Genomic DNA, 20,074 nt, shown 5'->3' with positions numbered 1-20,074 from the left:
GAATATAATATGATATCAACCAGAAAACATCTTCTGGTTAGTTCATGACTTCATGCAACAGCAAATCGAGCGTTGCATGAAAATAAGCAATCATTTGATCAGTACAAACCAATGTATAAATTAGCGATAACCAAACATCAATTGAATGAACAAAAATCGAATTAAAAATAGTACTAGTAATTGTTATATTGAAATCGGTGGATAGCACAAAAATTTGCAATTTCCACCTCAACCATATATCTTTTGCTTGGTGTATGCACGACGTAAGAATTAGTTAATCCCATAGTGAGTCGTCCGGAACTTCATCTTCCCAACCTCGAACCGCTTCAAAATCATTGTTATAGAAGAAAGAGTCATCGATCATTTGAGTGTCTGTCATGGTAGACCACATTTGTGGTGACTCCAAGGGAGACTCGTTGATAGCTTGAATTTGCATAGGCGACAACCCAACCCTCATTGGGGACGAGGAGGAGGCATACGAGGGTTGGGCAGTCGCCTGTGCAGCCTGCATGTTATAGCGGTTTATACAACCCCTTGCTTGCAGGGCGGCTGCATCCTGAGCCGCCCTGCGAATATCCTCTGCTCTAGAGCTGGCAGGACAAGGTAACTCATCTGCCAGCTCTGGAAAGTTGAGGACAGCACCACGCCCTCTGAGATGAAATGCAGCTACGTCGTATGCAATGGCTGCCATCTCTTGGGTGTCGAAACTCCCCAACCATATCCTCGTCTTCTTCCCTGGCTCGCGTATCTCTGTCACCCACTTACCCCATTTCCTTTTCCTTACTCCCCTGTATTGTGAAGCAATGCCACCTCTCGATCGAACATAAGAGTTGCTATCTTCCATAAAAAGTAATTAGTTTTTAGACTAACTTTTATTATACAAATTATCAACATATAAAACAATGACACGAACTCATATATATATAGAGAGAGAGATCCATACATACATCGTTACTCAAGCTTTTGTAAAATGATCATCTTAGTCAGTGGAGCTTAAATGTGGGGCACTAATTAATCTATGTACCTCTAACAATTACAGACTGACCTTCCTAGCAATTGCAGGTTTAGTATGTCATTTTAGCAGATTATTTTTTTTCAACATTGGGTTATAGATGTATGGCATTCTTCTGGCAACCAATTGGACATTGACGTCGAAAAATATCTTTGATTTTTAGTGTTCTATACATGTTAAAGGGTTAAAAATGTACAAATGCATGAATCATAACAAAGATTAAGATATATTAGTGAGTCTTATGAACTTTTGAAGCACCAAGAACATGGGAATAAAAAAGAAAATAAGGTATCCTGTTGAAGACGCGGTTTAATCATAAGTGGCGGAAGAGGAACAAAGCTTGGACCTACTAAATACTAATCCATTAATAAACTAGTTACTACTCCGTACTCACTAGTATACCATATTCATATCCTACTTGTGTGGGCCATAAGTTATCTAGTCAAGTTAAATAGAAGAACAATGTATCAATAATCCCAAAAAGTTTCTCTTTTCAAAGCTGATACTTTGATGTAATGTTTTTTTTATCCCCTGATATCAAATTCTCCCTCCGTCTCTCTTTTACATTTCTATTTCTAAAATTACATGAGAATTAAGAAACTTTGAATAAAACAAAGTACAATGGGAATCACAAAACATTTATTGATGTCTTTGAATAAAACAAAGATTGAATAATATTTAATGATACATATGTCATCAATCATTTGAAAAGAAAAATGAGCAATAACATTTTTTTGGTGAAAAATAAAAGGACCAATTATATTCATCTAAAGTGATGTACATGGATTCTAAATTTTTTAAAGGCAATAATAAGAATGAGAATGAGAAAATAACAATGAGAAAATAGAGAAAGCATTAATTACAAAACAGAAAAATAAGGATAATTTGGAATATTTGGCAAAAATTTACTTACTAAAACGAAAAGTAAGAATGTAATTTTGAAATACCCAAAAAGGAAAACAGAAATGTAAATAAGGGACGGAGGGTGTACATTTTTATTTTTTTTTTACATCAAATATCAAATACTTTAAGTCTTTAACCAATTCAACTTAAATTAGTAGAATTTTACATGTAAATATGTAATATTGGGTGTTATCTCTGCTATCCCTAATTATGAGAGAGAGTGTATATTTCCAATGTAGATATAATACAGTAGTATAATCAGGGGCAGAATTATATATAATGTTATTAAAAAAAAAAAAAAAAAAAAAAGCAGAATTAGTAGATAAATATTATTTGAGACAATATAAAATGTTTTGTGCGTAGCTCAGTTGGATAGAATAGTGTAGAGTTGGGCAGCAGGTCTCGGCCTAAGTTCGAATCTACCAAGACACATTTTAAGTGTTTTTTTTTTTTTTTTTTTTTTTTTTTTTTTTTTTTTTTTTTACTTTTTTTTGTCTTTTTTCCCCTATCCTTGGTAGCCAATCATGCCATCCTCAGTAGTCTTCTCAATAAAATGAACAACCTAACTTAGAAAATAGCCAAAAAAAAAAAAACATGTAAATGTCGTGATTTAAATTTTTTTTTATTTTTATTTTTTATTTTTATGTTTCATCTCTTATCTCTTTGAGCACATGTAAATACGTTGATTTAAGTTATTTTTTTTCTTCAAAACAAAAATCATAAAATAAGAATCTATAAGAAACAAAATTTTATGTTTCAAAATTTCTTTCACAAGCAGATGCCGTGAATCAGTTCCAGATTTAATTGCTAAATGTAAACATTGTTGCCTGAAAGTAAGGAGCCATAACTTCAAACCAGTCCCGGAGTCACTAAGAGGCTAATATGAATACTTAAACATCAATCCCTGTTCCAAATGAGCCAGTTTAAACTTTAAATTTATGAATTATTGTATATGATCATTTTATTTCGCAATTTTACTAAAATTTGAACTCATTTTATTGTGTACTTGTGTATTGGTATTTATTTGAACACTCTATTTTATACTTGAATACTCGATTTATATCCGTGCATTCGGACATCGGGTGTTTGATGAAGTTCGAACCCCCTAGGTACAATTCCTGGATCCGCCACTGAGTATAATTAAAATTATTATATATCTATTAATTATTACTAAAACAAAATATTGCTGACATCATCTCTTCTCAAAACTGTATATGTGTCGCTTTCTTATAAAAAAATTCCCACTTAAAACCATTGATGATGTCATTTTTTTGTGATAGTTTGTTTTTTTTTTTAAGGGATTTTTTCCCCTTTTATGTGATACTTCGTAAACAAGCTAAGTAAGTTCTTTCAACGACTTTAATATAGAAAATCAAAGTATCGTAAATTGAATAGCAACTAAGATCTATCATTCTCTCTCTTCAATTTCTTAACACTAATATTCAAACATCCAAAAATTTCCTAAAATATTCAAACTGTATTTTATTTAAGAAATCTCTTTTATATTAGTATATACGAGTTCTATACTAATTTTTTTTTATTAAAACCGTGCATCACACGGGGATAATCTAGTGCATATATATTTGTGAGGTTTTGGGCGGGATTCTAACTTTCTAGGGGGGTTGGTTATTTAAATAAAAAAATCCCTGATTTAGTATAGAGTTATAGTTAACGGATCATCTCAACCAAAACTTAAGCTGATAATTAAGGCTCGGTTATATAATTTATACTCCATCACACCTCTTCACACAATAATAGCCCGTAGGGATTGAAATGTGGATGGAGCATGGGCCCTTCTCATGCCGACTTTGATATCATGTTAACGGATCATTTTAACCAAAAGGTTAAACTGATGGCTAAAGCCCAAGAATATATTTTATACTAATAAGTCTTGGCTGCACTCTAGTGCAGCTAGGATAGCTGCAACGGGTCATGTAATATGAACATTTAGTAAAAAAATATGAACACGTAAAAAAATGAACATTTATTAATATAATAATGGACACGTAAAATAAAAAAGAACATTTAGCATTAAAAAGTGAACATGTTAAATTATTTAGTATACTAAGGCCCTGTTTGATTCACCTTAATTTTGCTGAACTAAAATTATTTTTACTGAACTGAACTTATTTTTACTGAACTGAACTTAATTTTACTGAACTGAAATTATTTTTACTGAATTTAAATTATTTTTACTGAACTTAAATTATTTTTACTGATTTTCTATTATAATTCTTCTTCAAGAAAATTGAATTTTACTCAACTGAACTTATTTTTACTGAACTGAAATTATTTTTACTAAACTGAAATTAATTTTACCGAACTGAAATTATTTTTACTGAACTGAAATTATTTTTACTTAATATTATTTTTTTAAGGTGAAGAGAACAGGGCCTAAAAGTGAACATGATTATCATGTAATCATAAAATTGATGAGCCATGACCTTAAAGATGCCTCCGCCCTCACTACCCCTCTTTCAGTCGTCGTGGCCACGTGACGGTGGTTCGTCTATCCAGCCTCGGCTGGCCCTCCAAAAATTGATTCTTTTTCTTTTTTTGTTTTTTTTAGATTAATCTAATTAAACCACTTTTGTAAAATTAGATTAAATTTGGTCTTTTGAATTAAAACACAACATTTACGCCTAATTCAATTTTGAAATCAAATTCATAATTCAATTTCAAATCTAGGATTTTTCACAAAATTAATTCAAATTTAATTTAACTCTTAAATCAAATTATTGATTATACAAAAAATCATATTTTATGTAACAAATCAATTTAATTAAATTTATGAAGCATAAATATTCAAAAATTATCAAAATTAAGCACAAAATTAAAATTTAGGGCTTTATTTCAATCACAATTTTCGAAAATTCTAGGGCTTAAATCGGATTTTGCTAGAATAATTGAGCAATTTAAATCATATTCAAACAATTCCAAAAATTAAATCTCATTTAATATAAAGATTGAACCATAATTAAATTATTCTCCCTCCTAATTGAATTAAAATTGTGGACTATCAAAGAATTAATATTCAATATATGTACATGCATAGGCTAACTGATACCATTTTAGGAGTTTATAGGTATGATTGCAGAAAACATGAATCATATTCATATAGCACCTAATCCCAAGATCATGCATAACACATAAAGAATTAGAATTAATACCTTTGTAGAGTGATTCCACATATGATCGAGCTAGAACAATAAGGAGAATAAGAACCCCGCGTGTGATTCCTCTACTTGGTCCATGGGTACAGATTAAAGGGAGAAGAGAGATACAAACTAACCACAAACCACCACGAACAAGCACCACACACGCCACCAAGGTGGCCGGCCGTACAGACGTGAAGGGGAGGAGAGAGAGTTGTGTATCTGAGGAGAGAGAGATGGATTAGGGTTTGGAATACTGGTTGCCTTGTTTCACAATTGACTGACTGTTAATTGTGACTTATGTCAACCCTAGGCATGGATCTTATTTATAGATCATATCTCTAAATAAGAGCCCATGTCAATCCCAAACTGTTTAGGGTAAAAATTACCCCAAAAACGTGGTTCAATCCCGTAGTGACACGTGGCCCAGTCAAAGGGCGACACGTGTCCCTATGGGAAGATGACGCGTGTTAGATGCCCTAAAGAGCACCTGAAATCAACAAGAGAAAGAGCCTTTATTACATCAGGGCCCAAATCCCGAGGAAAGTCATTGAAAGCCGCAAAGCGGCGCCCCCATGCGACACGTGGCACTCTCTGATTGCGGAGCCAATCATGTCACGGAATTTTAGGGTACAAACCCTAAAGGGGCACACACTCCCACCCCTATAAATACCCCACTCATTTATGATGGGAGGGGTGGATGCTGACATAACCTTAAAAAGAGCATTAAAGAGCTCCAACTTCTCTCTACTTTCTCTCTCTAAACTTTCCGTTTCCCCTTCTCTAACTTGATCGTCGGAGGCGAATATTCCGGTAAAGGAATATTCGTTCATTTTGCAGGTGTCCGTGTCTCATTGCTTGAAGAGCGCGACCAGTATCCGAGGAGATAAAAAAAAACCCCGAAACACAAACTCCTAAGCCTAGTCAAAAACCTCTAGCCCAACACTCCATGTGGTATGTCATAATCTCATGTGACCCATTAATGGGTCTCTTACTTGTTTAATCCAATACCCTTGTTGTGTGACCTTATAGGATCCATTCTATTGGGCTTTGGACAATTTAACTAGCCCAAATATCATTTGTCATATCTAGCACCAAACAACGACGACCCAAAAGAACGAATTTATTATCTCCATAATAGTGATCCTTGATATATCTAGTAGTTGCACTTATCGAAGACAGAACTCCTTCACTCTTCCCCTTCCCTAACTCCTAGCGACCCACCTCGACAGCCACCCGACCCTCCTACCTTTCCCGCTTATCGCCGCTGCAACCCCCCTCCCTAAACCCTCACGCTTCTTCTCCCTCTTCCTTGTTCTCCTTGACTCGCTCTCTCCCCCCTCCCCCCTCTTTTTCACCCTCTTTTTCACCCCCCCTCTTTTTCACCCTCGCCGCTGCTGCGTCGCCGATCTGGTAAGGGGGAGGGTTGCAGCAGGGGTTTGGTAAAGGGGAAAGGGAGAAAGGTCGGCCGACGATTCAGGGCGGCTCGGTTTGGGGGGTTCTGCCATGGGAAGGGGAAAGGGAAAGGGAGATGGTGGCTGGCTGGTGGAGTGATGGTAGGGATGGTGGTTTAAGTTTTTATTTTTGTTGGTGGTAGGGAACTTGGGATGGATGGTGGTTTAAGTTTTTTTTTTATTAATTTAATTATTTAATGAATAAGGGCCTGTTCCGATTGACTGAACTCAGCTGAACTGAACTGAATTGAACTGAGCTGAACTTATTAATTAGTGATTTTTAACTACGGATTAGTGATCTTTGATTATTTATTGATTATTTATTACTATACATATGTGTATATACAAATGTACATATTATTATTATTAATATTATTATTAATAATAATAATAATAATAATAATAATAATAATATTTATTGATTATTATTATTATTATTATTTATTGATTATTATTATTATTATTATTATTTATTACTTATTGATTATTATTATTATTATTATTATTATTATTATTATTATTATTATTATTATTATTATTATTGTTGTTGTTGTTGTTGTTGTTGTTGTCGTTATAATAAGAGTTTAAAAGAATGAAATTTGGCTTTATATCATTAGCAATATCATTAGACGTAAATTAAGAGTTGAACTGAATTGAACTGAACTGAACTGAATTTCAACGGAAGAGAACAGGCCCTAAGTGAGAGTTAGAGGGTCATTAGGAAAAAATTAGAGCTTAATGAAGTGAATTAGAGGCACAGGTTGTCTTCACCAAAAATTGATCTTTGGGTTTTCTTTTGCCAAAAAGCTTTTAAAAGATTTATTTCGCAAAATGGTCTATTTAAGAGGGTTTTTTTTTTGACAAATTTGCCTAAGCTTTTTCATCAGTTTCGTAGTTTCCGTCATCGAATCCGCCGTCAACCGTCGTTTAACCGCCCTCAAGCAATGAACACCAATCGACAAGAAATGGGACAATTTTGATTAATTTATGATTGTTTTATGCAATATAATTGATGTGAATTTTTGTTTTGATTTTAATTTTGATCTAAAAAAGAGGAGCAGAGGAGAGAAAAGATTAGGAAGAGAAGAAGAAGAAGAGAGAAAGAGAAAAGGAGAGCAGCTGCACTAATAAACTATTGGGTGCGAGTGCCCGCACCCAATATTTTGCGTAAATTTTTTTATCAAAATCTCATATATTGGTTCAAAAAGTTAAGCATCGCTAGGGGATTACCTAGTTGAAAATAAAATATCCTTCCTCCCCTTTCTTTTCCCTCCCATCCTTTCTCTTTATTTACTAATATTGAACCAAATAAAACTTTTAGGTTTTTTTTTTTTTTTGACAGAAATTAAATAAAGAATATTATCTTAACTTAATAGATAGTCATACGACATCTACAACAATAATAAAGATTTGTAAACCACATATCTAGAGAAAATAAAACTTTTAGGTTAGATTAGAGAGCAGTAAAAAAAACATTGTTCTTTTCATCTCAAGTTAATAATAATTACTAAAATAAGTTTAGCTCTTCAACCGAGTAAAATAAGTTAATTTCAGCTAAAATATGTTTAGTTATGTAAAAATAAGGTGAAGAGAATAGTTCTTACTGAATTAAACTTATTTAATTGAAATTAAGTTTTTTTGTCGAATTCAAATTGTTTTTTACTACTAAATTTAAATTTTTTATACTTTTTTCTTTTTTTTTTGAAAACATTTATACTTGTTAAAACTTATTATTACTTATTGTTCTTTCTATTTCAAGTTAAAAACAACTTTACTCTTATTAGTATTCACTCTTACTAATAATTAATTAATAATTAAGAATTTTTTTAGGCAGTGTAATAGTATAGAATTAAAAATGACCGTTTAGTCATACATGCTTGTGTCTTGTGAGGAGAATCTAGCTCACCGACAATGGTCTTAATCGATCATCCATGAAAATTAGTTAATATTAAAGCATGCTAAGTGTACTTTAATATGCATTAAAGTCAGCAACACAAACACCAACTACTAAACTATGATATACAAGTAGAAAGTAAAATTCGGAAATAGTAAGAAAAGAAGATAAGTTGAACCAACACAAACGTTATGAATTAGAACTTGAGGAAACCAGCTGGATCACAAATAAAGAAGAAAGAAGCAATGGACATTTGACTAAATCAATTAATTAAGGTTTTGATTATGAAATCTCATCATAACTTAAGTCAACATTTTTTCCTAGATTTTTATTCTTTTACACCAACTTATTATATTGTAGATTGCCGGTGCAACAAGTCTTCCGTCATTATACCTTTTTTTCTTTTTTTTTTTACACCTTTTTTTTTACACCGGAAAAAGCATATACAAATTAAGACTATTTCTCATCTCTAGCGATATTTGTTAGATTTTGAGTAGCCTTGCACAAGAAACAACTACTACTACACCACTTCAATTTAGAAATACAAATAAATAAACTAAAATTATGCTTCTTCTTTGGATGGTCGGAGAAATTTGCTGATGTACCACCTTTCCTCTTCATACCTAGATGAAAATTTAATTTTATAATAGAATAGTCATGGTTAGAATGCAAGCTCTTGCTTTCACTTGGGCTTTGAGGAAATAGGAAAATACTTCACTTGGGCCATGGTCCAAAACGGAAAAGGCATGATATGAGGACCAATTGGTATTACATGCCACCAGGCCCAATCTCCTGCCCAGCCCAAAGGTATCTGCGCCCAATAGAAGCCTGCGCCCAATATAAAGAAGCCCAGCCTTTTTTTTTATGTTTTTTCACCATTGAATTTTGATATTCTCTTTATTATTTGAAAATCTAAATTAAAACTATAAACAACCATTTTCGATTTTAATCTCTCTTTTTTTTTTGGATATTATTTTTTGTTTTCCTCATTAACAATTTTTATTTTTATTTATTTTTTTTTTTTTTTTTTTTACTAGAAGTTCTAAAATTTTCTACAAAAAAATGGGAAAAACTCTACTTTCTCTATCCACTTTAATATAAAGTATCCTGTATTTTGTCAAAAAATGAAAATTTGTTTTCTTTTTTTTTGAGCTTTTTAACCAATTTTGGTGGATTGTGCAATAAAATTAGCAAATATGATGTTAATCGTTCCATATCCCTCATATTTTTGTTCATATATTTCATGTTTGATGTTCATATAAGTTGTCTTTTATGTCCATATATATGTGATGTATGAAGCAATAATTTGTGTATAAATTTTATCAAGTATTTAGTATGAATAATAATTTATTTGGATGTTGTGTATTTCCTCTTTTGTTGTTTAATATTTATTTATAGACGAACTATTGAACACCTTAAAGAAACTTTTGAATAACCCCCAAAAGCCCCAATAAATTTATGATAAGCTCCCAGAATTTTCTGATAAGCCACTAGAAAACACTGAACCAACCTAAAAAAACCTCTGAACCCCCTAGAAAAATTTCTGAACCCCAATTACAAACCACATAACGCCCTTCAAAAACATTTTAACCACCTTCAAAAACTTTTGAACTCTAACCACAAACCATTGAACACCTTACCAAAAACCTATGAACCCCCTACAAAAACTTCTGAACCCCAACCACAAACAACTAAACAACCTACATAAACTTTTGAACTCCAACCACAAACCACTAAACACCCTACAAAAACCTCTAAATCCCCTACAAAAATTTTTGAGCCCCAACCACAAACAACTGAATACCCTACAACTTCTGAAACCTAACCACAAACCACTGAACACCCTACAAAAAATTCTGAACTCCAACCACAAACCACTGAAGACCTTATAAAAACTTTTGAATCCCAACCACAAACCACTAAACACCTACAAAAACCTCTGAACCCCCTACAAAAACTTCTGAATCCCAATCACAAACCACTGAACACCCTACAAAAACCTCTTAACCCCGTATAAAAACTTCTGAACTCCAACCACAAGCCACTGAATACCCTACAAAAATCTCTGAACCCCCTAGAAAAATTTCTAAACCCCAACCACAAACTACTGAACATCCTTCAAAAACTTCTGCACGTCAAAATACTACTCAGAATGTTGCTTGCCCTTTAGACTTTCCTTACAAACAACTTCATATGTTATAACTGCAATAAACAAACACAATTCATAATAACCATTACTGGAGTTCAAAAATAAAACAACAAAGTTCAAATACAGGAAAAAAATATTCATAATTACGTTTATAATTATTTTCTAAAAAGCATATATACATAGTCAGAGATTTATGTAAAACGGAAAGGTTCATTAAAGTAACCTAAATGTTCATAAAAATATAGAAACTATGTTCATAATATGATAATACTAATAACAATTTTGATAATATATACAATGAAAAGTGCGTTACTCGAATTATATGAACAAAATGTTCAAAAACATGATATAAACAAATTATATTCGATCATAAAATACAAATTAAAACATCAATTCACCAATTAAATAATAAATGAAACTAAAAATCATCAAAAAAAAAAAAAAAAAAAAGCAATTACAATCAAGAATCAAATTCAACACATACTTTCAGTCACACTTTCAGTAGCTTAATTAACATTAAATATCAAATTAATCAATTGAATAATATATATGAATATCTTTGTAATTGATCACATAAATTCTACACTAAGTAATCATATGAACCGAATGTTTAGAATCATATTAAACGAATTCTGCAGTAAGTAATCAAAATCTAATCACTAATTTCAGCAAATTAATTAAAATTAATCAAACATTTGATCAATTCATCAATTAATCAATTGAATAATATGAAATTAAAACTAATTAAACCTAAAAATTAAACAATCAGTTCAAATCATCATTCAAAAATCAATAACAAAATGAAAAATCAATAACTAGCATCAACAACAAAAAACCTAATTAGTGATAATTATCAAATAAAATAAGAAATGTAACTTACAGTGTTGAGGTTGGCGATGAACAACAATGATGAACAAATTCAATAAAGAAACAGAGGAATCAACAATGGTGAAAAATTGAGGAGAGAGAAAATTGAGGAGAGAGAAATTATGGATGATGATTAAAAAAAGAAGAAGAAGAGAATTGAAAAGAGGGAATTGAGAAATTAGGAAATAATTGAAAGAGGGAAGATCAGTGAAATTAAATAACAGAAGAAAAACATTGAGAATTTGAAAGAAGAAAACTACAACTAGCAAACACGTGGCGTTAATCTAATGGTGGACCACATAGAGTAAGGTGGACCAATGGTCCACCTTATAATTTGCGCATGAGGACATCACTTGGGCTTTGAGGAAATAGGAAAATATTTCACTTGGGCCATCGTCCAAAACGAAAAAAGCATGACATGAGGACAACATGCATTATGCGTGTAGCGATAGTGTATGTGATACTATGGCTATCTAGATCACAATACTACGTATTTTTGGAGAAGACCAACAAGGAAGGCACGAGCCATCATGACAAAAAACACTCTAGAGTTAACTTTAATTTAGGAACACATAACAGCGGCATAGGGATGTCAATGTCAATGCACCGGTGCATTCATTAACAAGCTCGGTCAAAACCTGTTTGTTAAGAAATAAATGAGCTCGAGCAATCTTGTTTGGCAAGCGAGCTTAGCTCGAAGAACTATGTGTTCGACTCATTTGGGCTTGTTAGTTAATATCTTGTTCATATACTCATTTGTATTAGTTTATAAGCTCGTTTATAGCTTGTTCAAGCTCCAATATATGGAGTATATATTTTATATTTTGTATATTACAATCTAAAATTAAGGCTATAAATAATCAATACTCTATAATATTTATATATACTCAAATCTATATCTATACTTCGTATTTAAAAAAGCAAACCAAAAAAAGACGTATGTCATCATTCTATTACACTTCCCTATCATCATCTTCAACTCAATGTGCCACATGTCGTTTTATATTTTTTATTTTTAATTATACAAATCTTCTTAACTCTTTCATTAAACACTTTATCTTCATCTGCCCTCTTTAATTCAACCTTTTTATTTTCTCTCTTTGATTTTAGTCCCTCCATCTTCTTTCTATTAAGTCTCATTTTAAGTTACAGTCCCAAAATTTTTATTTCTTTATTTATGTTTTCATTTACATATCACACTCATAATTATTTATTGGTATTTTCTCACTCATCTCTCAATGCAATTTTCTATGAACAAGTCGTGCATTGCACGGGCCAGAAGGCTAGTTAGCATCAAAACAACAAACCTATTTATGCATTACAAAGTTTTATATGCGGCTGACCGCACCGTATGGCCAGCCACAATTTTTTTTCTCTCTCTTCTCTCCTCCATTTTTTTATCCTTGAAGCACCGTCTTCATGCTCCAACCCAGATCGTCGTCGACTTCCTTCTCCAACCCAGATCGTCATCGACTTCCTTCTACCTAGCTCGTGATCGTCATGAAGCTCTTCAACTCCGTCGCCGAAAAATAACTTAGAGGTTTTTAAGGCCAAATTCGGCCATGAAAACTCTAGATCTAGTGTTTTCATAGTCGAATTTGACCTTTTTAGCCTATTTGAAGCCATTGTTAATAATTAAGGTATTTGTTAGATTTTTTTATTTTTTTTTTCCGGTTTGGTTGTGTTTTGGTCGAATTTTGGTTTGTTGCTGCGAGTGGTGGTTAGGGTGGGTTGGATTTGGGTATGTTGCTGCGCGTGGTGGTTAAGGTGGATTGGATTTGGGTTTGTTGCTGCGCGTGGTGGTTAGGGTAGGTTGGGTTGGTTTTGGGTGTGGGTTCGAGTTTGGTCAGTGTTAGGGTGGATGCGTATCGGGGCTAGGTGTGGGTTGCTGGGCGTGGTTGGTGGTTAGAGTGGGTTTTGGGATCGGATTTGGTGGCAGCAACGTGGTTTCTGGTGGTTAGGGTGGGTTTTGGATGTGGGTTCGAGTTCAGGTTAGGTCAGTGTTAGGTTGGGTGGATCAGGGTTAAGGGCTAGTGGCGTTGGGGCTGGTGGCGTGGGGTAGTGAGTACGAGAGATGGTGGTGGTGTGGTGGAGTTTAAGGCTTTGATGTGGTGTAGGATTAGGGGTTACTTACTTGGTTAGGGGTTACTAGGGGGGTTACTAGGTCCGGTCAGGGGTTACTAGGGGAGTTACTAGGTCCGATCAAGGGTAACTTGGTACGATCAGGGGTTACTTTGGTGGTTATTGGGGTAAGTAGGGTTACCTGAGGGGTTACTTGGGGGGTTACTTGAGGAGTTACTTAGGGGATTACTTAAGTGGGGTTACTTAAGGGGTTACTTTTAGGGCACCGTACGGCCAACCGCACCAGAATCGCACTGTTTATGCTTATTTTTCTTAATTGTCTTAAAGCCCTAAATTATTTTCTTATACTTGTATTTTATTTCTTGATTATAAACACTTATAATTCCTCACATAAGTGGTTCATATATATGTTAAGATCTTGCTCATTTAGTAAGGCTCGTTTTACAAAAAAGATCATTTATATTGATTTTTCCTCTTCAAAAGCCCGAGCTTCGAATAAATTGATCTATAATCATCAATGTTGCAATTAAAAAATGGAGGAAATATGTAACTTAAACACTAAATAATTATTAAATATAAACTTTCATACATTATGCTACCTACATAATTTTTAGTTGGCATATTCTTATAGAAAATTATAATTTTTACCTAAAAAAAAACAATAAAATATTTTTACCACCAAAACTTCTCAAAGCTTTACTTTACCATTAAAAAAAAATGTTATTCACCACCTGCCGTAAAAAAAAATTAAATTTAACTAAATTAAAATAAATTCTTCGATTTTTGTGACAAAGACATGCTCTCTAAGGGTTTTGGGGGTCATTTTTTTTTGTTATGGGCCCGATTTGGGACAATCAGTGGTTCATGGAGGCGAATGTACCATGCGCATGGTACATCCGTTCAAAAAAAAAAAAGCGAAAATAATATTGTATAAAAATGTAAAGAACATTTAATTAAAGTGAAAAGAACATTTAATTAAAGCGAAAAGAACATGGTATACAATTGTAAAGAATATATATCTAAAGTAAAAATAACATTTTGTTAAAATGTAATGAACGTGATAAAAGAACATAAGACATAAAAAAGAACAAAAAACTATTAATAACAAAGAACATAACACTATTTTATTTATAAAAAAAAAAAAAAAAAAAAAAAAAAAAAAAAACTGTTAAATAATATTCTTTATCTCCATGTTATTTGATTGTGAGTATAATGTGTTTTTATTTATGACATAATATTCATTGTTTACTCTGAAATGTTCTTCAAATTTTGTCTTTAGATTATGGTGGGTGGATATAAATAATGTTCATTACATAATATTATCATGTTTATTATTAATATTATGGATGTTCTTTAGATGTACAAAAAGAACATTTGTTATATGTTCTTTACAAAAGCAATTATATGTTCATTCCGCCTTTTATAAAAAATATGGATGTACCAAACATGGTACATCCGCCTCCACAAAGAAAATTTCAGATTTGAGGCTGAAATTGACAAAAAAATCACAAATGTCTCATTTTTACTACAAAAAATATCTTTACTGCGCAAAACGAGACATTTGCAATTTATTTTGTCAATTTTGACCTCAAATTGGTCCCAAGGAACCAAAATGACCCCCAAAACCTCTAAAAAACATGTTTTTAGCACAAAAATCGAAGAATATTTTTTTAAAAACCGCTATATTTAATTTAACGGTTGTCATGAACGCAGGTGCTGTAAAAACAATTTTTAGAAATTTTTTGTGGTAAAATAAAAATTTGATAAGTTTTGGTGGTAAAAAACAATTATGTGTGTGTGTGTGTGTGTTTTTGTGATTAAAGTAAAAAAAAATACTTTCCTTATCACATTTGCTAACTCACAATTTTAACAATTAATATATCTAATATCAACATTGTAAATAAATTAAAAAGTGGATATTAATACAATTTACATGAGGACGATTCAAACAAGATCCCACATGATAATGTTTTGTCGTAATTATAAATCATAAAAACTACTGAAAGTGTAGATAGAAGTCAAATATTTAACTGGAAAACGATTAACGAAATTAATTTTGGGATTAAAGATTTTTTTTTTTTTTTTTTTTTACAAGAAGAAAGGATTTCATTAATTAAAAATTGTTAAACGTCACTTACAAACAATTCCTAAAATTTTTTAAAAACCAACAAAAATACAACACCTTAGAACTAATTACATCAAAGATTCGATCAACAATTGTCTTAACAAAAAACTTCATCTAGCACTAATTAGGCTTGCAATCTATTGAGCATAGTCGTTTGGGCGAAACCACTCATATGGTCCTCCAAATACTAACAGTGATTATAAAACTCTAGATTTTCAATCCTCGCCAATCGAACAAACGGCTAAATAAACCACAAAAGAGAAAACATCGTATCAAGGATGAGATCAATTTATTAAAAGCAGTTAGTTAAATTTTAATTTTTTTTTTTTTTGACTTACCACTAGTAAACTCATCACTAAAGATTCAAAACTAAGATTATGAAGAAAAGAGATTATTCAGATGAGAGAGAGAGATAGAGAGAGAGAGAGAGAGAGAGAGAGGAGGGAAAAGAGTGAAGGAAAACCTTTTTAAAAAATATTTTTAAAATAAAGTGTAACTACGGAGGCTAAGAAAACCCTCTTAAGAAATAAACCTAAAAGGAAACGAGAAACCTTCCCTAAGGGAACACAAGAAAATAGTTTATTTAGTTATTGAAAATTTTGGAAATTAATTTGATGACAATGAAAATAGAGAATATTGGGGCGGAGAGGGAGATGGTAGTTGTCCATTGAAGCACATAGTGCCTATATTTTTTCTTTGCAAATAGAAGGGTAAAATAGTCATTTGACATCTATAATGGTACTTTTATAATTACAGTAGTCATTTTTGTACACTATTATGCATGTGTATTATACCATTACATTATAAATTGTCTTAGTCGTACTAATATATCTCACTGTGATAAAACATTTGATGTACAAAATTTACATACTTATTTGTACCATTAGCAAAATATTTATACAACTACAACAATTAATGGTACTCTATATTATTTACCTATTTGATGGTATTTTATGGGTAAATTCAAGTTAATCTCTGAGATAAATGATGTGAATAAATCTCCTCTCACAATTTATTCATTTTCTTTTATTTTTTAAATGATAAAAGTTAAATAATAAAGTGGCACAGATTTCAACACATAAAGTTGTGAGAGGAGATAAATTAGATTGTTAATCTCTGAGATCAACTGGGGCTCCCTCGTATTTTATACTCATGTTAATATTTACGACTTAGTCAAGAGTTATTTGTTAGGACTTGAGCTCATGCATTAAACTCCAACACCTTAATCACTATTCCAGTCTTGTTTTCTTTTAACTTAGTGAAACTAATGACGTATATCCAAAGTTTGGGCCCATAAAAAAAATTGATTGTTATCTAGCTCTATAAAAGTTCAACACCTCATTTTCCTTCGAATAAGTGTTGTTCCAGACCTTGTAAGAGTTTAATGATGTTTCCACCCTTAAACGAGTGATAGTTAATAAATGCCAAAATTAAGTTCTATAAGATGGAATTGGGAAGCCCCATATGAAATATGATTCTAATCACCAATTTTCTAAATTTAAATCAATGTATACACAAGGACAACGTTGCTGATGCCTTGCCGCCTTAGCAAAAGCAGGCATTGTAGATCAAGATATAAAGATAGTGCAGCAAAAGAGATGAAAGTGTAGTAAGCATGCGGCATTTTTCCACTTTCAATGATCGTTTATGCTGAATGTAGTCAATGATTACTGATGAGAGAATAAATGATTCACAGAAGAAATTGAGCATTATGTAATTTATCACGGTAACCACACACCTAATGAGAATTTATGGCAGGGAAGATACAAGGATATATAGTTTTCCATCTATATAGCAATCATAGCAGCTAAGCAGGCATTTTAAGATGAACTCTCTCCTAGATTAATCACTTGAAAACAGAAGGGTTGGCTGATGCAGTACTCACTTGGACTTCAAGCAGTTCAAGACGTCGCTCTAGTGTGTCAAGCTTCTCATTCAGTGCTGATAGTTTACCCTTTGTTGTAGCCTCTGAAAAAATAAATCATGTGAAAACTAGTCAAACCAGCTCAATTTGAACTCTAAAAGTAATGTCACTCATCAGGCCATAATCAGGTATACTATACACCAGAAAATATAACTCAACATAAGGTTCCTCTTCTAGACTCTAGAAGCATAAGGAATTGAACTTCATGCAGAGGAAACTGCCAGAACTAGTGTAAAATAGAAAAAAGGTTTATGAGGCCTTAATCATCAAGATTAGCTCAAGTACTTCATATATGCATCTCTTGTCATAAAATATTACTCGGAACTATCAGGTCAACAAGAATTTTCTTTGGCCAATATATTACCTCAAGTGAAACTATGTATAGAAGTGGCCAAGACAAAGTGCAAAGGATGTTTTGTTAACAGACCAAAGGCCTGCATTAAACTCATATAGCAACACCACCAAGTATTCACCATTCATGAACATGATACCAAATCTATGCATACACAACTAATTAACAGTTTTGACACTTATTCCATTTAGCCACGAAGATATGTAAATACCACTCAGACTGTTATCATCACTAGTCCTGGTTTACCCTAATCTCCTCATTGCGGATCAGAATTGCTTAGTTTGAACTTTGAAATGTCTTCATAAAAACCACTCGTGAAATGAATATTGACATGCACATAGCACGTAAGATTCTAAAAATCTAAAAAAACTACCTCTGCAATCATGAAGACTCAAATATAACTAGCCTTGGAACATGGAAGAACAAATTGAAGGAAATGTGTCCTCAACTCTAGTGCAATTACTAAGTAAGATTATGGATCGTATTATGGAGATAGTATTCGTTTATTTGGGTCGTCTATACATCTTGCTAGAGAATGCTATAGAACTTTGGGTTAGTGAGTAATAAACCCAAAGCCCACCTAAACAGATCCTACAAGGTCACACATTAGGTTTGGATCAATAAAGAAACCCAAAGCCCACAGTGGACCTTAAGGTGACCGGCCAAGAAGGGAAAAGAGGAGAGGAAACCCTAACCTAATTAATGATAATATGATTATATTAATTAGAGGTTTTAGAAAATAAAATATACAGTATTCAGTTTTTTAAAAACTACGTAACTTTTTCCTCTCCATATTTTCTCTCTAAACCGGTTCTCTACTCCAAGAAAGGTGAAGGATTTTCCCGTCCAACTAGCATTGGTGGAGCATTGATTCAGGTGGACCGAATAGAGGAGTCACATTTGAGGCTCTTTATATCCCCTAGAGAGAAGATTGCTAAGAGGATTCACGCTTCAAAGGTTAATTTTAAACTATTATGTGATCCTTTATTTGTATATGCATGAGATATTATTTAGGTGCGTATGAATGAGATTCATGAAATTCCGCTTAGAGTGCCTAGCACCCTACACAAATTCCCATAAGATCCTATATAAAGAATCTCAACTCATATTCTTCCTCACATTTCCAACTACTATCTCCCCACCCCTCTATATATTGGTTTCTGTCACTGGAATCAAAACTCTTCCTTTGTTACATATTAGCACCTTTACTCTTCTTGCTCAGCAGAATCACCTTGCTTTGAAACTTTGGGATAGTATTCCTGTGGACTATGGTGTGATAAATCACTTGAAGTTGAAGCTAAGGCAAACAAACCTCGAAACAAGAACAACATCAATCCAAACAACCTAATATAACAAGATGGTTCATACTAAAACTAATAAAATCAAGGAATTTTATTCATCACAACAAAGTCCTACCTCCTCAACTAATCCATAGAAAGAAATTTCCAACACAATAGCAGACGAAACGACAAACTACTGGTACAAATCCAGCTTCAGACATCAGTTAGGAGAAATAGCTTAATTAGGCAACAAAATGGTATTCAGACATTTTTCTAAACACAAAATCTTCAATTTAAAATACCCATCTTTTTTTTTTTTTTTTTTTTTGAAGACATTTAAACTCCCCATTTAAATCAACATCCATTACAAAACTATTAAAAAAAATTATAATAGAAAAATAACAAGATCAAATCAATGGAAGAAAAAAGGAATTACCAAATTGGACAAGAAAATCGAAAAGACGACGAATGTTGAGGGAAATATGAGAAATGAATTCTCGATTTTCCCAATCAGCTTGCACTGCAATTCCTACATTCACTGCGTTTGTGATTCCCCCAGCCTTCGCCATATTTTCCCCAATTAAAAGCTCAATTTAGAATTAAACTGCTTAAAATCATCAATGGAAATATGACTGTAAACAATTACTGCAATGAAGGTTATCAAAATGAAGCGTAGATAATGAAGAATTAAAGGAGAAGATGGTTACCTTTTGAGTTGATTAATGAATTGGAGAGCGGAGACGAGTCTACGAGAGAAAGTTGGTTGCTTCCAAAAGTTGACTGGCTTTCTTTGCATTTCCTTTGAAGGGAAGGTTTTTTTCAAAAAAAAAAAAAAATTATAATAATTAATACTCACTCCGTTTTTAAATACTTAATC

The 20,074-nt window shown here is 32.5% G+C and overlaps 2 protein-coding genes across 2 annotated transcripts; both read right to left on the bottom strand.

The window, feature by feature from the left end:
* On the bottom strand, positions 1–908 carry LOC110706299 (ethylene-responsive transcription factor ERF022-like). Its single transcript, XM_021884195.1, has one exon. It carries the CDS (start codon positions 842–844, stop codon positions 275–277), a length of 570 nt encoding a protein of 189 aa, XP_021739887.1. The 5' UTR covers positions 845–908; the 3' UTR covers positions 1–274.
* A 16,329-nt stretch (positions 909–17,237) lies between these two features.
* Positions 17,238–20,022, bottom strand: LOC110706412 (protein BRICK 1). Its single transcript, XM_021884333.1, has 3 exons — positions 19,905–20,022; positions 19,634–19,801; positions 17,238–17,609 (listed from the first exon to the last, which is right to left on the bottom strand). The coding sequence occupies exons 2-3, from the start codon at positions 19,764–19,766 to the stop codon at positions 17,488–17,490; spliced, it is 255 nt and encodes an 84-aa protein (XP_021740025.1). The 5' UTR covers positions 19,767–19,801; positions 19,905–20,022; the 3' UTR covers positions 17,238–17,487.
* Positions 20,023–20,074: the final 52 nt, after the last annotated feature.

Source organism: Chenopodium quinoa, unplaced genomic scaffold (genome assembly GCF_001683475.1).
Source record: "Chenopodium quinoa cultivar QQ74 unplaced genomic scaffold, ASM168347v1, whole genome shotgun sequence".
NCBI classification, from domain to species: Eukaryota; Viridiplantae; Streptophyta; class Magnoliopsida; order Caryophyllales; family Amaranthaceae; genus Chenopodium; species Chenopodium quinoa.
Note: the sequence above shows the minus strand (reverse complement) of the source record. Positions and strands in the feature narration are given on the sequence as shown.

Excerpts from the sequence above, each read along its gene's own strand:
- LOC110706412 (XM_021884333.1), bottom strand. The coding sequence starts at position 19,766 with ATGGCGAAGGCTGGGGGAATCACAAACGCAGTGAATGTAGGAATTGCA. Across the intron at positions 17,610-19,633 it reads CGATTTTCTTGTCCAATTTG|AGGCTACAACAAAGGGTAAA; the intron begins GTAATTCCTTTT and ends TTATTTTTTCAG.
- LOC110706299 (XM_021884195.1), bottom strand. The coding sequence starts at position 844 with ATGGAAGATAGCAACTCTTATGTTCGATCGAGAGGTGGCATTGCTTCA.